Source organism: Equus asinus, chromosome 7 (genome assembly GCF_041296235.1).
Source record: "Equus asinus isolate D_3611 breed Donkey chromosome 7, EquAss-T2T_v2, whole genome shotgun sequence".
Lineage (NCBI taxonomy): Eukaryota > Metazoa > Chordata > Mammalia > Perissodactyla > Equidae > Equus > Equus asinus.
In genome coordinates, this window is record NC_091796.1 from 22,754,894 (window position 1) to 22,767,954 (window position 13,061).

Consider the following 13,061-nt stretch of genomic DNA (forward strand, 5'->3'; position numbering starts at 1 on the left):
TTTCCAAGAAGACTGTTATATAAACAGGACAACTACTCTGAATTACAAACCCCTTTTTGACCAACGTACATTAATGAGTTACCCTATTTGTTGTTTCTCTGCTTAATCTAGTTTTGCTGGTAAAGTTATATTCACTGTATGGTCTTTCACAGTTACCATGTCTAAGGTTTTGAAAACTGGTGATTGTACATCAAGAAACGGTAATACTCAAACCTACTATTTCTGAATTTTGGAATAGTATACTTTTCAAGACATGTTGTTGAGTTTCTTTGAGTCTCAGCTCCAGAAGGTGCCCTTCAAATTTCAAGTAACACTATTTACTGGTATTGTTCTATGAAGTTACGTAATTCAAAAATTTCTACCCTTGGCCAAGTTATTGCTGCCTATTTTAGGGAATTTTCTTTTCAGGCATGGCTTGTCATTCGACTTGTCACTTCCTCTAGAGCTGCATTGTCTAACACAAAAGCCACTAGTTACAAGAACGATGTAAATATACATTAATTAAAATCAAATACAATTAAAACTTCACTGCTTCTGTTGAACTAGCCAATTTCAAGAGCTCAATGACCACATGAGCCTGGTGTCTATCATATTGGATAGTGGAGATATAGAGCATTTCCAACAAAGTAGCATATTCCAGTGGGTAGCAAGCATTGCTCTAAATACATACATGCTACATATATTGCTAATTATCTTTTCTCTCAGGACAGAAACTGTTTGAGTAGTTGAGTTAAAACCATTCTTTTGTTGGTAAATAACTTTTTTTCAGTCTTTTTTTTTCATACTCTTGAGTGCCTTATATGCTGTTGATTTTCAGTGATTGTATTCAAAAGAGTAAAGTAAATAAATAAATAACAAGTGAAAAAGACAAAATACAGCCTCGAAACTTTTGCTAAAAAGAGAAACCTATTCAATTCCTAACTGATGTTTTGATGAGAACCCATGAATTTCCAGTCCATATACTAAAGTTCAAAATGAGCTTTTTTTGAAAAAAATACAATTTTACCTTTAGATTGTACTTCATTTAGGCATTGATAAAATAGTTGAGAATAAACAAATTCATACCACACACCTCATTATTGCCCAGCCTTCTTCCCTTCTCCAGGCTCAAAATGTCTTGTTCTTGCAACAATAAGAAATAAAAGGCTTTCCAGCAAAAGACGAAACTCTCAACTTGCCCATTTGACCTGGTGAAACTTTCCTCAGCTTTAATACTGATACGCTCAGGAAGAGATGAGGCTCCAGGGCGCACCAACATCTTTGAGCATATGCGTGTAAAAAGCACCAGTGCCCGATACTTACTCTAGCCTGACGCATTTATTGCCTCTGACTTTTTATTTACTTTACGCTGGCCTCTTCCAAGACTGCCCATGGGAATGCTTTGTAGAAGCTCAGAGACAGCGAATGTCTTCTGTGTGGCTCTATGACACATTTATTGATAGAGTTTCTCCCAGAACCTTAACCTTTGATTCTGTTTATTTGTCCTTTGTTCTCCATGATGTGTGGAAACACAATAAAATAAGTCTGCTGCATCCAGGAAAAGTGTATGCTTATCCTTTGAGAAGGGCTCGTTTCATTCATTCCTCTCCAACCCCTTCCTGGCTTTTCTTCAATAGGGAAATTTCTCACACAATTTTCAACTTTTGCTGTCATTTAATTTCTCAGATCCATTAGGATTAGAGTCATATCAGGAAAAAAAATTGTCTTATGGATCACTGGTGTTTTAGAAACCCCTCTGGGAATGCCATATGCTGAGAACTGAAGATGTCAACAAACGTTAAGGGAAAAGAAGTTAATAACGCCTCAAATGGTTCTTCCGGAGCAACTTTTCAGTTTATCTGAACTTGACCATCTCTCCAACTACTACTTCTCCTCAAAAATTGATTTCCTTTTATTTTTTGAGGAAGATTAGCCCCTGAACTAACATCTGCTTCAAATCCTCCTCTTTTTGCTGAGGAAGATTGGCCCTGAGCTAACATCCGTGCCCGTCTTCCTCTATTTTATGTAGGATGCCTGCCACAGCATGGCTTGACAAGCAGTGTGTAGGTCCACACCTGGGATCCCAACTGGCAAAACCCAGGCCATTGATGCAGAACATGTGAACTTAACTGCTGCACCACTGGGTTGGTCCCTCTCTTTTTTTCTTTTTTTTTTTCGTTGTCTAAGTGACCTTTCTTTGAGGGCTTTGGTTTTGGTAAGAAAATAAGAGTTTTGAAAGACTAGCCATAATATAATTTTGAGTGGCCTGATCACCAGCTCAAAGTCACATCAAGGAGCAGTTGCTCAACTGCTAGTACCACGTGCAGGAAAGAGATGGCTTGCTATTAAAAATTATGGGACACACGTGTACAACCAAAGTGGCCTGCTGTTTCTCAGAGAAACTTGCTGCTGGCAGAACAAGAGAAGAAGGGGAACTGAAAATCCCAAACAGCCTGAATCATGTTACCTCGTAGTTTCCTTACCGAATCTCTATTTGCCTTCTCTCTCCATATTTAGAGATAACATACTTGACAGTAAATATTCTCTAGGGTAATACTTCTTATTTTCCCTTTTTGAGGAGTCATGAGTCCCTTTGATAATAGAATGAAAGATATATAGTATCTCCATAGATAAATGAACATATTGGCATGTAACTAAAATTTTGCATACCATTTTAGGTAGATCATAGATCTTGAAACCAGCAGCCAAAGATTCAAGGAGATTCTGGAAGAACAACTTTGCCTTACAAGGAAACCTGGTTGAAATCAGTAAACTGATGACATGCTCTGGAAACCATCACATCCAACTATGAATTCACTTTACAACTGTGTATTCTCAAGATCGTCTATGAAAGGAGCTTCCGGGTTTGGAAAACAAACTGTACAAAGTTCACATAAATTTAGGTGGTAGCAGAAGTCACAGGGTCCCACTATTTATTTTATGTTCATTTATTCCTACTTGTCAGGACTTCATACTCAGCCATCCAGGAATTTTCCATGTTCTCTGGTGCTTGCTGTCAAATCTTACTCTCAAGTCCTTTATCTTCGTTATGATGAAAATAGCTGATAAGTTAAATGAGGTCTGAGGGTCGTGAGTTTTGAAAAGGGGCAGGATCAAAGTATTCAATAAAAAGATGGAACTCTTGGGTTTTACTCTCAGATTTCAGACCCAAGACAACTGGAGGTGGTCATGTGATTTTTCAGTAGGACTCTGAACATGCGAGTTTCCAGTGAGCCTACAGAGATGTTACTTATTCCATTTTTGAGTAAGCCCAGCCTTGCTCACAAACAGCCTCCACAAATGGCTTGGATCTCACTTCCTTACCCATTCTTTTCTCAATTCCTTGAGCCCTTTTTCTCTCCTGTGCTTCCTTCACAGTCCAACTCACATAGGACTTCCTACAAGTGATAAGCCCTTGAAGCAGACCTTCCTTTTAATGTCCAGAGGCCCTGGGCAGTGTCGGGCTGACCTGCAGGCCCAGTTCAGGAAGAAGCTGCCTGTGTGACTCAGCCCCGTCCAAGCCAGCCCCAAGAAGTCAGTTCATCTTTGTCACATTAGCTTGAAGGACCCTCTGCAGGAAGCAAGTGTCAATCTGGGCACTTGGCAGCCTTTGTGCAGACACTCTCCTGCCTAAATTGCATTGATTTGAAACAAGCTGCTCAGGAGAATGAAGAGAGCTATGGGGGCACCAAAATGTCAAACTACTGGGAAAAGAAAGAGAATGAAAGATCTATATTGTCTAAGTCCACAGATTAATTTATAGACTAAATTCCTCTCTCTTAAGCTCGAAAACCGAAAAAATAATAAATTGTGTGTGTCTACACACACACACGTAAAGCTCAGAACATGACTGCACTCATTTTTGGGCTTTCTTTTCTTTGTATTTTGTTTTATTTTGCTTCAGTTAGTTACTTAGTTGTTTAGTTGTTTTTTTTTTTTTTTACCATAATTCAAACACTGACTACCTTGTCACAAGAGGATGAACTATTTTAGCTTACCTGTTATAGATCTGGTGGTGGCACTTTCGTATAGAGGAACTCCTTCTCCTGCATTGTTAAAAGCTTTTAGGGAGATTACATAATGGGAACTTGACTCTGGAGGAAAACAGAAAGAATACAATAAGTTGATTTATTTAGTGCACTGAAATACGGTAAACATTTTCCTGAAATCAAAGTTAATATAATCAGTTAAGTAAATTGTTGTTAAAAATGAGTGAGCTCGATTCTGGGAAGAAGGTGGCAATGGTAGCAATATAGTTTTTTGATCTTCCTGAATCTCCACCTAAAAAGAGACTGAAATGACAAGACAGAAAACCAATAGCATCTGGACATTTACAACAAAACTAGGTGATAAGGTATGTCTTCAAACCCTAAAACACAAGTGAATGTGGACACGCTAACAACAACCTTAAGATCTGCATGTTATCAGCATCTGTAAGAGAAATTGGAGAGAAGCACCAAACGTGAAAACAGGACAATTCTAAAATAAGGACCAGGTAATGCTAGAAAGTGCAGTAGAGCTGTTTGATGCCAGTAAATATAAATATTCTAAATGGCAAAGCCTCCTTTCCAAGACAGGGTTCACAGTAGAGACAAACCACTGGGAATAAATTTAAAATTTGAGCAGGATTTGGGGCTGAGACGGTGGCATAGTGGTTAGGTTCACACACTCTGCTTCGGCAGCCTAGGGTTTGCAGGTTTGGATCCTGGGCACAGACCTACACACTGCTCATCAAGCCATGCTGTGGTGGTGTCCCATATAGAAAAAGTAGAGGAAGACTGGTACAGATGTTCACTCAGGGCCAATCTTCCTCACCAGAAAAATAAATAAATAAAAAAATGAGCAGGACAGAAACAATAGAAATGAGGGAAGAGAAAGTCCAGATAAAAGCAGGACAGAAAAATAGTCATGAAAACTTAGACAGCAGGCTGCCATAGTTTTTAGTGTGTGTGTCAGGGGTTGACCAACTTTTCTGTAAAGGATCCAGATGGTAAATATTTTAGTTTTGCACACCACTTCAACTCTGTCACATATTCACCTGTTTGTTTCTTTACAGCTCTTTAAAAATATAAAAACCATTCTTAGCTCAGTGGCATCGAAACAAAAACAGGCCCTGGATCAGGTTTGACCCCCAGGCTGCAGTTTGCTGAGCCTTAAGCCCCAGTCTGACAAAAATGGCAGATTTTCTAAGTATTTAGAAAATCTATTTGAGGGGCTGGCCCAGTGGCGTAGTGGTTAAGTTCACTCACTCTGCTTTGGTGGCCAAGGGTTTGCTAGTTCGGACCCTGGGTGTGGACCTAGCACCACTTGTCAAGCCATGCTGTGGCAGCGTCCCACATAGCAGAACTAGAAGGAGCTACAAGTAGGATATACAACTATGTACTGCAGCTTTGAGGAGAAAAAAAAGAGGAAGATTGGCAACAGATGTTAGCTCAGGGCCAATCTTCCTCACCAAAAAAAAAAAAAAGAAGAAGAAGAAGAAGAAAAGCATAAAAAGAAAAGAAAAGAAAAGCTATTTGAACTTCTAGGAATGTAGGGAAATTAATCACATGAAAGGAAGCAACAAAAATCTGTGGAGGTTAAATTCCTTACAAAATAAAATGAAGAAAATATCCTTCCTATAGACAAATACACACACAAAAAGGATCAAATATACACAAGAAAAAGATCAACCTGCATTGTACTATTTCTAAATGAGCTAAACAACATTAAGAAAATGAAATGCCAGATAGGCAAGAGTAACATAAATTAGAAAAAACTCAAAAATTAGGTGACATAACCCAAGAAAGAACTATACGTAAGTGAAAAAAAAATTATAAATAAAGGGTCTCGAAATGAATAAATAACCACAACAAGGAGGAAAGAAAATACCAAAACAAAGAGAAATCAGAGAGAATACAAAAGAATTCAGGAGAAAGTGACAAATATTAGAGAAGGAAGACCTAACATAGGAATAACGATCGTCCTTAAGGAAGAAAATGAAAGAAAGGGAACAGAACAAATACTGAAAAACGGAATTCAAGAAATTTTTTCTAACTTAAAAAATCTTTTAGGCATCTGGACAGAAAGAATATATGATTTATAAAGGGGAAAATTAGATTACTAATAGACTTTGCCAACAGCAACATTTTATGTCAGAAGAAATTGGAGTAATTTATTTGAGATATTCAAGGTAAGAAAATATGATTCAAAGATTTTATAGCCAGCAAAAGTTAACTTTAAATATAAAGGGTACACCCAAACTGTTATGAACTTGCAAGCAATCAGGAAATATTGTTCCCCTGGTCCCAAGAACTACTAGAAAATGAGGTTTAGACATCCGAAATGACCAGAGGAGATACCGACCTAACAGCTAACTGGTGAACAATAAATTTGATGAACTAAGATAAAGGGAGGGTTAAAAAGGGAGAGACTTTATTCTGTAACAGGTACATGTTCTGGTATTGTAGATATCCTACAATCAGAAGGCAAAATTAGGGAGAATAGGGACAGTATATGCAAAAATAAATGTTTCAATAATTATTATTGATGGTGATACTATTATTATTATTGTTCTGAGACTAATGTAATATGGGATAAAGGAGATAAGTAATCCTGAGAAATTCTAATTCTATCCTCCTCGTGTCCTTGAGAATCAGATTCTTGGCATGGATGGAAGGTTATACAGATGTAAATCAGAAGAGGTTAAGTCAAGTCTTGTGTTCCCAAGATTCAACTGGAAAAATCAGTTTAAGCTCAAAAAGTATTTTATCTCTGTTCTAGCTCTGTCCACCACAGAAGTCTAGAAACATTGACTCTTTAACAACAAGCATCCTCAGCACCCAGACTGGGATTTTGAAAAAACATTTTGCACTGCAAGAAACAAGGGCTTCTTGAGAATTGGTTGATGTCTGGTCTGAGGTAGGAAACATATTAATCGAGCCTGAAACATCTTGACACACTAGATAGAAAGTAAACAACCAAAGACCAATAAGATCAGGTCAAATAGATTCAGGAATCACTTTGAAGAGTTGCCCACAGACCAAAGATGAGGACATTCTGAGCTTCCATAAAGATAAGCGTTGCAATGAACTGAAACCCAACAAATATATATAATTGCATGAATTCATAAGGATATTGTAAAGAAGAATAAGAGCTCGTCACTTCTAAGGTTGACAGAACCAAATGATTATCTTGAAAATTGGGTAAAGAATCTAATATTTACCATGTTTTTCTTAAATAAACCCTATCACTCTGTAATCAAACAACATATGAGAAAGTCTCTCCTTACAGTATTATTCTGACAAACAAATAAAAATCCAATGATAGAGTTCAAATTTTGCTATTTTGCAGCCCCAGTGAACAAATGGCTCTGGGCATGAACCATTCAGGATTGCTCAGATAAAGACATCTAGACATTATATGCCTCCTAATGAAAACACACTACCCTCTAGAGTCTTGCCAAAGGGATCGAACACACTCAGTCTGATCAAGCCTCTAGATCCCAGTGCCAGTCTGCGGGAAAAAGAGCAAAGGAACAGGTTCAATTCTGACTTATCATAAGTCATTACTCCGGACATTTGTTGCATGTGTTTTTCTGTATCTGAGTTTTACTTTACAATAAGAAATCTTTAAAAATGGATGAATTTATCTCTGACAGTATTCTTTGCAAATTGATCAAATGGATTTTCCTCCATGAAATTTTTATGTGACTAAATATTAGCATTAAAGATATTGACATTCCAAACCACAATGACACAAGCACCACAGTATAAGAAGAAGAAGAAAATAAAATTATATGTAATGTAGTCACAGGGTTTCTATTCAGTGAATTGCTTCTTCCACAAGAGGAGGTATTTATTTTTCAATTTATGTTGCCAAACTAGTTGACTAATTAGAAAGTAATCAATCAACAAGTGTTAAACACTCTTGGAGATCCAAGAATATTTGTAAAAGATAGACCGTTGCTGTCAGCTTACAATCATAATTCTGGGCAGAGAAAACAAGGAAAGACTACATAAAATTAAGCAGTAAAGTGTGCAAGACACCTTATGAATGTTATAGAAACTTAGAGGACTGAAAAATAAATGAGGGATTGGGTCATCAAAGACTTCTTGGCAGATACAGACTTGGAGCTAGGGTTTGAAGTCATGGGTAGAGCTTAGAGGTAGAAGGATGATAGGAGGAGAAAACAGGTCAGAAAAAAAGAAGGGAAATGTTGCAAACATAGTTACATTGGTCAGCAAAATACTTTTCTACTAGGAAAAATATCCTTTATAGTTATTGGAGTGGAGACTAATTCTGATTTCAAAAAAGTGATTTATCTACACAACTACAATATAAACATTGACATTAGGTTCAATATAAAATTACCTTTTTGTGGGTCAAATTGCATTTGGTTTCACCTAACAGTCATATCCTATATATTTGCACTTTTCTATGTGTTTGTTTGTCAAGGAAGTGAGAGATTAAGAATTCAAAATTCACATGCTTAGGAGTGAAGGTTTTGATTGTTTTGTTCCTGCTTTTAAGTCTGAGAGAGGGATGAAGAATAAGAGAGAGAGAGAAATTTGGCCACAGTATATCAGAGGCAGTAGGGCAGGCAGGATCCTAGACAGTAATTCATCTAAGGAGCAGAGGGAGCCACCACTCAGCTCTAAGATATTACTGGCATATGGAAGGCAGGGCTGGTGTTGTGAGATTTTCTGGAAATCCAAATTTTTATGTGAAATCATCAAATTTTCAAATGTTGGCGAATAATTTAAATAAACAAGATAAACCTGTGCTGGCCAAACAAAACATATTTCTGAACTGAAACTAGGCCTAGGGCCACTAGTCTATAACATCAGATTCCTTCAAACACAACTACGTGCAAATATACACCTAGCGTGGAAAAATAGATAATGAAGTCTGGACTTCCCTACTCAAGATGTCACCCATAATGTCAACAGCCGCTCATTAGAAACTGTATTATGTGGTAAGGAGGGTGAATATAACATAACAAAGCAGGTGCTCATTGATGCAAAGTGACTGAGTATGATTGTTTCATGTTGACCTCTCCAATTTAGATTGGAATTCAGAGCGAAGAACGGTCTAGTTCATCAAGAACGCTTGAACACCTGCTCAGGGTTAACAGGTGCAGCTTACAGGTGGTCAGCCTGGTCCATGTGATGCTGAATTCATCCCTTCACCACTCTGTCCTACCTCCCAGCTGCCCACTGGATATGTAACCAGACAACGCACTCTCTAAGAGCCTTCACAGCATCACTGTACTCTGGCATTCAGTCTTTTTGGAGTGCATACTATTTCTCATTTAAAAAACACAAAAGAAAAGATGTACCTTATCTGGTTTGTTCTCATTTTACTGGTGTGAATTTTTGTCTCAACCTGAATTACAGTTGCTCTCTAGCTCCTGAGCACTAGTCATCATTTCTTAATCTCTCCCCCATGGTAAGTGTGAGGTAATTGTCATTTCAATACTGACTCTTGCTAATATCCCTACCCATCAAGTCTCTAGTCTTCTGAGCAATGGCAGCTTCTTCCACTTGACGTCTAGCCGTGGTATGAGGTATGTCAGCAGACTCTGGAGTTTTATAACTTACTAGCTGTTTGGTTAATGAACTGCACTAATCGCTAAATTCCACAAATCCTAACTCACCTCAGGGGAGACCAAGCTTAAATTTAAATAAAAACTGGTAAAGGCTTAGCCTAAGGAAAGGTAAAACTGATTTGCAATGGAGTTGAAACTGGTATAGGAATATTGTACAGAGCTAGGGGTCTTGGAGACCTATTGGTCCAGTATTTTCCTGTCGTCAGTTAGTAATTTGACTATATTGCTTTGATCCCCTTATATATTGTGATGGAGACAACTCATTTGAGCGTGTATCGAGTGAGAAAGATGCAGCGAGAGTGGGGAGCCATGACGGTTTTCTCCCCATACAAAAGAAGGGTGTCATTTACTACTACACCGCTAGAGGGCAATGTGGAGCTATTTTCCCGCACATGCTCAGAGCTCTTAAACTTTAAAACCAGTAAATCACAAAAGAATTGTCTAGAATTGCTCCCGCTATAGAGGCATCAAATGAGTTAAACAGTTTTAATATTATCATAATGAATTCCAAATGAATTAATCATTAATTATGGTCAAACCTTATTGTTCAGGAATACACTTAATGACAATTATGAGAGTAAATTGATTTTTTTGGATTTGCTGAAATGTCACAGATACATAGGCTTGAAAATCTATCAATTGCCTCTGAAAAATAAAGTACAGTGGTATTTTCTCATTTGAATTCACTGAGATTGAATCATACTGAAATAACTTGGATTTCAGTGGATGTCCATGGACACTTTTAATTGTGGACATTCTGAGTAATTCCACAGATTTCAAATGATTGATCATATTTTCATCATTGTTTGGCCAACCTTCCTCTTACAATACATCAGATTTGGATAAGGGAGGCTGAAGAAATACTTAATAACTCTTTGAGCATCCAAAATATATGGGTCCTGGCTGGTGCCTTCTTTGTGGCTGGGAAAAAAGGGAATAAATTCACACATTGATTACAGGGCTGTAAAGACAAGGAATGGGTAATCGGGAGAATATTTGGTTCTCCTGCCCCAGACACTGGGTAGGTGAGAGACCCATTATTCCAAGAGCCTTTTTGAGTCTTGTCTGAAGGCAGTAAGATGAATATGACTCTCTGAAGCTGAGGGAATGAATCAAGAGATCTCCAGACAGCTCTTCAGGGGCTAGACTAAGATGCTGTACTTGGTAACAAGAGCCAGTGAGAAGAACATCATTATTTTTAATTAATATTTTGTGTGAATTAAATGCCACTGGCATGTTCCAGATTGACAGTCCATAGTCCTTTATTCATTACAGATTACATACTTCAGCCAGTGGCCCCATTCATGCCAAGTGCTTGTTGGGGCCCAGTCTCCACGTCCCTGCATCTTTTGCCCTCTCTGTCAGCACTGCCAACAAGTCAATTAGAGAAAATTAGAGTGGTAGCTGTTTTCCTCGTGCAGATGCCTGCTCAGTGCAGTGAACCAGGGCTATCACAAGCACAGAGCACAGGCCACCGGGTGACTGTCAGATGGTAAATATGACTGGACACCTCTGACTCCACTGGACCTGAACTGTTTAATTAAGTGTAATGGTTGGATAGCAAATACAGCTGATTGCATTGATCTTATAAAAGGATGAGCAATTCATATCCGAGAAAGATGCAATTTATGTAATACATTCGATGTTCAATTCTACTTCATTACATATACTTCACTGGAAATTAATTAATAGCTAACCTAACTAGCACCCTTATGAGGGGTTTGTGTGTTTTTTTTTTCCTTTTCTAGGAACACTGTCCAGAGACTAGTCATACTGCAACATGACTTGCTCATTAACCAGTCTCGCAGGCACCAGATACTCAGCTAGTCTGTGTGAGGAAGTATTTGAGTCCAAAGAAAGAGAATCGAAGAAAATTTTCTTTAATCTACCAAGGTCTATCACTGAGGGGGAAATTAGGTAAAAATAAACTTTATAAGAAATGTTCCAGTGCTTGGCAGATAGACTGTGCCTAACAAATATTTGTTGAATTGACGAATGTATGAGACTCAGAAAGGCCAAATTACTCAGTGAAGGTCAAATAACAAGTCTCTAATCAATCTGAACATAGAACTCAGGTTTCTTGCTCCCAAATTGCACATTCTAATACGTATAGGCTCGTGAAAAATGAATCCAAAGAGATTGTGCAACGTTTCCTCCTCTCACTGAATAATCACATTCAATTATTCTTCATCCGTTCATTTGTTCACTCGCTCATCGATTACAGTTGGACATCTGTGTGTAAGACGTGGCTATATGTTTCTAGGGTATGGAAACGTTTTGTTTTTTTTTTTTAAAGCCTTATTTCCCTTGATGAATCTTTTAATGAAGAAGCCGTCTTGGAAGTTTTAAAAAGAATAGAGCAGGGTGTTCTGGAATCAGAGAAGCTTTGTGGAGAAGATGGCAGTTTTGCTGAATCTTTTGATGAAGAAAGTTGAGGAGAAAGAGTGGATTAAACAAACGCAAGTGAACAGCTAATAGTGGTTGTAGCATCATGTATGTTAGGATCAAAACTTGAAGACAATGACAGTTTCTCCCCCTCCTCCTCCTCCTCCTCTTAGTAGTAGCATTTGTTGGATGTCTAATTAGGCCCTTTGTTAACTACCTCACATCCCTTATTGTATTTAGTCTTTACCTTAGTCCAGTGTCTGGCATATAGTAAATACTTAATAAATATTTGTTGAGTGGATGAATGATTATCCCCCTTTGATAGGTAAGTGGGAGAATTTCTAATTCCAAAGTTCAGTCTCTTATCCTCTGTATTAGTTGCCTTTTATTGAATAAGAGATAGTGAGTTGAAGAACATTTTGAACAAGTTTCAAATTGTGCTTTTAAGGAAATTAATTTCTCAGAACCATGTAGTCCATGAAATATGGAAAAGATGTTGAAAGTGGGTACACCAGAGGCTATTGCAATCATCCAGGCAAAGATCTCAAAGACCTGGACTGAGGTATAGCACAAACGAAGAGCCAAAGATGGGTATGAGTAACATAATTTGTAGATATATTCAGAGGGACAATGGGGAGAGGGGAAAATCAAGAATGACACCTAGATTTTGAGTCTGTTGGTGTGATTTTTCATCATTTATCTCAAAATCTTACAAAGTAGGTAGGGCGGGGACGATCATTTCTGTGTTAGAACTGGAGACACTGAGGTTGTAATCATCTCAGCCGGGGAAGACACAGGAGGAACTGAGTACCTTACACATGCTCAGGTTTGCTCCTCCGTAAAGCCAGGACTAGAAAATCTGAGGTTTTTCTGGACCATTCTGCAGAGCAGCATTGGTCACCCATTAGGGCAGGATAAACTTTCCTCACCTGCTTCAGTTGATGAGGGGTGCTTTGGCAGAGAGCCCTCAGAGTTGGAGAAATGACCAGTAAATGCTTTGATGACAAAGCACTACAAGCAGCTTACAAATGTAGCACTTAATGAAATGATTTCTCAGCAAAACTTGACATTAAGAAATTACCAGAGACAATATAACCAAACATCCAGG

The 13,061-nt window shown here is 38.0% G+C and overlaps 1 protein-coding gene across 2 annotated transcripts in view; it reads right to left on the reverse strand.

Annotated features, from left to right (window-relative positions):
• Positions 1–13,061, reverse strand: part of DCC (DCC netrin 1 receptor) — a 1,085,205-nt gene that overhangs the window by 122,765 nt on the left and 949,379 nt on the right. For both annotated transcript variants that reach the window (XM_070513040.1, XM_070513039.1), the window contains exon 16: positions 3,978–4,073. In XM_070513040.1, the coding sequence (XP_070369141.1) occupies positions 3,978–4,073 (96 nt within the window). The remainder of the gene's footprint in view (positions 1–3,977; positions 4,074–13,061) is intronic.